This window comes from Mesitornis unicolor, unplaced genomic scaffold (assembly GCF_000695765.1).
Source record: "Mesitornis unicolor isolate BGI_N332 unplaced genomic scaffold, ASM69576v1 scaffold18895, whole genome shotgun sequence".
Taxonomy (NCBI): Eukaryota; Metazoa; Chordata; class Aves; order Mesitornithiformes; family Mesitornithidae; genus Mesitornis; species Mesitornis unicolor.
This window is the reverse complement of record NW_010187775.1, coordinates 3674-6522: the sequence shown is the minus strand read 5'-3', so window position 1 is coordinate 6522 and position 2849 is coordinate 3674. Positions and strand designations below refer to the sequence as shown.

General features: G+C 60.8%; 1 protein-coding gene across 1 annotated transcript in view; it reads left to right on the top strand.

Annotated features, from left to right (window-relative positions):
- The window catches only part of LOC104541498 (protein VAC14 homolog), a gene marked incomplete at its 3' end in the record, with an annotated part of 41487 nt that overhangs the window by 35636 nt on the left and 3002 nt on the right, over nt 1-2849 (top strand). Inside the window, exons 6-7 of the mRNA XM_010185575.1 lie at nt 1817-1991; nt 2706-2844. Coding sequence (XP_010183877.1) covers nt 1817-1991; nt 2706-2844 — 314 coding nt within the window. The remainder of the gene's footprint in view (nt 1-1816; nt 1992-2705; nt 2845-2849) is intronic.

The window sequence follows — 2849 nt, the reverse complement described above, 5'->3', positions numbered from 1 at the left end:
CCTGCCGGGGCGGGGCTCGCTTTGCCGCAGCTGGCGATGCCCGGATCCTGCCTGCAATGCTGAGCTATTGATTTGCTTTTGGCTCCGTCAGGCTGGACTAAAAGCCGCTGCCTTCCCCTTCCCTCCCCCCCCCCCGCCAGCCAGCCCCGCGTCCAAGCGGTGAGAAATCGGGGAAGGGTTTTCATCCCCATGAATGCAGCCGGTTACGTAAGAATAATTGGGATAAATGAGCTTATTTATCACAGCCCGTTCCGTTTTAACGGGGTCCGGGGCGATCGCCGGGCTGGGTTATGTAAAAGCCCGCACAGAGCATCTCATTGTCCGGCGGCGGCCACGCAGGAGCTGCCGATGGAGAGGAGCCGGGGCTGGGTGAGGACGGGACGGGCTGCTTGGCAGGGCCAGGGGTAGGAGGAAGATGGGGGGTTTCTTCCTCCATGTGTTGAGGAGGGAAAAAAATCCATTTCTTCATTCCTCATCCACTTCCCGCAGCCCTAAAACACCAGGCTTTATCATTTGGTGTCTTCCTAAAGCCGTATTTATTCTTCCAGTGGCCCTTCCCCATGGGGATGAGGGCTGGAAATTTGTCTCCTTCCTCTTCCTCACTCCAGGAGGTGAAAATGTGACCAGAGGGTGGAAATTCAGGTGTGCATCCCACCTCCCAGCCAAACCAAGCAGGTAGTGATCGCCTCCCACCCAGCCACCAAAGCAGGGCTCCTTGTTGGCTTCCTCAGCCCTTCTGAGATGCCTCCAGGGGGAGATTCGGTTGCCAGCTGAGATTGCCTGGTGGGGAACGGTGCTTGGTGGGAGCTGGGGGAAGCAGAGGAGCTGGGGGTGTTGGCAGCGTCTTCCCTGGTGCTGAGGTTCCCCGTCAGCCCGTGGGGGAGACGTGGGGACCTGGGCCTCCCCTGTGTGGGTACCAAAGAGCGGAGCCGGCGCTGGGCAGCGTTTCAGGTGTCCTCAGACAAAGCTCCCGGGAAGGCAGGAGCCTGGAGGAAAACAGGAAATCCTCGAATCCAAACAAACGCGGAGGAAAAACAGAGTTAAAAAAAAAAACGGGTTTTTTTGGTTTCTGGTCTAAAATGTGGAAAACCTTGAGGATGCCCCAGGGTTTGTTTTCTGTTGTGGCCGGCTGGGTCCGGCCAGGCAGATCGGCACGGGCCATGGCGCCGGCCGTGCCGTGTTTTGGTGTCCGGCAGAGCAGAGGCATCTTCCAGCTTCACCGAGTGCCGCTCCACGGCCCCTCGGCACCGGATCTCATGGGAGGAGTTCAAAGAGCAGCAGGGCAGGTCACTGGGAGAAAGGGGGCTGTGGAGGGAAAAGACCCCCGGCGTTGCACAGCGCTGGGAGGAAGCGGTTTGTCCCAATGGCCACGCTTGCTTGTCACCAGTTCCCTGGTGTCAGAGGGATACTGGTCTGACTGGGCCATCGTATGCCATCCGTAACCACATTGCCGCACACTCTCTGCAGTTGTCAGGGTGGAAAGCGACGCTGAAACCTCTTGATGGGGGTCGCTGGAGGCTTGAGGTGGCTGCAAGCCGTGGTGGTGAGTGCTGCGAGGTCCCACAGCAGCACTGGCAGATGTGTCTTGGCCCAGGTACTTTTTTGGCCTTGCCCTGGTGTGAATAGCTGCACCCTCCAAATGCATGGCCCAGAACATCTCCCCTCTGGTGCCACCACTTGCCCGGCCTCTGGTGCACCCATGTCTGTCACCCTGCTCCTCTCTCGGGAAGGGGAGATGCATGGGCTCAGGTCAGGATCCCGGCTGCGCTCATTAACCTTCCTCCCCGCTCTGGTTTGTCCCCTCTGTGCCACGCAGGCAGCTTTGTCTACTTCTGAACGCAGAAAACATCTTTCACTCCATGGCAGACATCCTGCTTCGGGAAGAGGACCTCAAGTTCGCCTCTACCATGGTCCACACCCTGAACACCATCCTGCTGACGTCCTCCGAGCTCTTCCAGCTGAGGAACCAACTGAAGGACCTCAAGACCCCGGTACGGACAGCGGGAGCGGGCTCAGCTGCTGGGGGGGATGTGATGGGGGCGGTGGGGACCTGGGAGCCACTTGGGGACGTGTTTTGCTGCTCGGTCCCCTCCTGGCAGCTTCCAGGGCTGGAGTTTGGGTGCCTGTGGAGGCCTTGCAGGACGTGCCCAACCCTTGCTTCTCTTCCCCGGGTGGGAACGGGCTCCCCAAGCCCTCAAGCAGCTGCCACCTCCCTCCCTTTACCCCAACACAGGCCAGGGGACAGGTGACAGTGGAAGCAGAGCCCCCCGGTCCCTCAGCTGTCCCTGCTGGGAACACACCCATGGGGTTTGCCGAGCAGCTGCCACCAGCACCGGTGGCATCCCAGCAAGGCAGGGAGAGGGAGGAAGAGCTCTGCTCCTCGTGATGAAGGCCACTGATGCAGTGGTGTCCCCTTGGCTGGGCCGCCACCCTCCAGCCCCTCATCCTGCGGTGGACGCAGCAGCTCTGGGAGCCACCAGCTCGTGCTGCCACCCCAAAACCCACCGGGTCTCCATCTCCCGAGCGCGGTGGGCTCATGCCAGCGCCGCATGGACACGGTGGGTCCAGAAAGGTCCCTTTGTGTGTGGGTGGCAGTGGCGCCAGTGCTCGCAAACCTGACGGGTTGGTGTCGGGGACCCGGGGCTCTGTGCCACGTCCCTGCTCCTGCTGGTGGCCCAACCCCGACGGCTCCCTCTTTTCCCCAGGAAAGCCGTAACCTCTTCTGCTGCCTGTACCGCTCCTGGTGCCACAACCCCGTGACAACCGTGTCCCTCTGCTTCCTCACCCAGAACTACAAGCACGCCTACGACCTCATCCAGAAGTTGTATCCTTCAGGGGTTTTCTGCGAG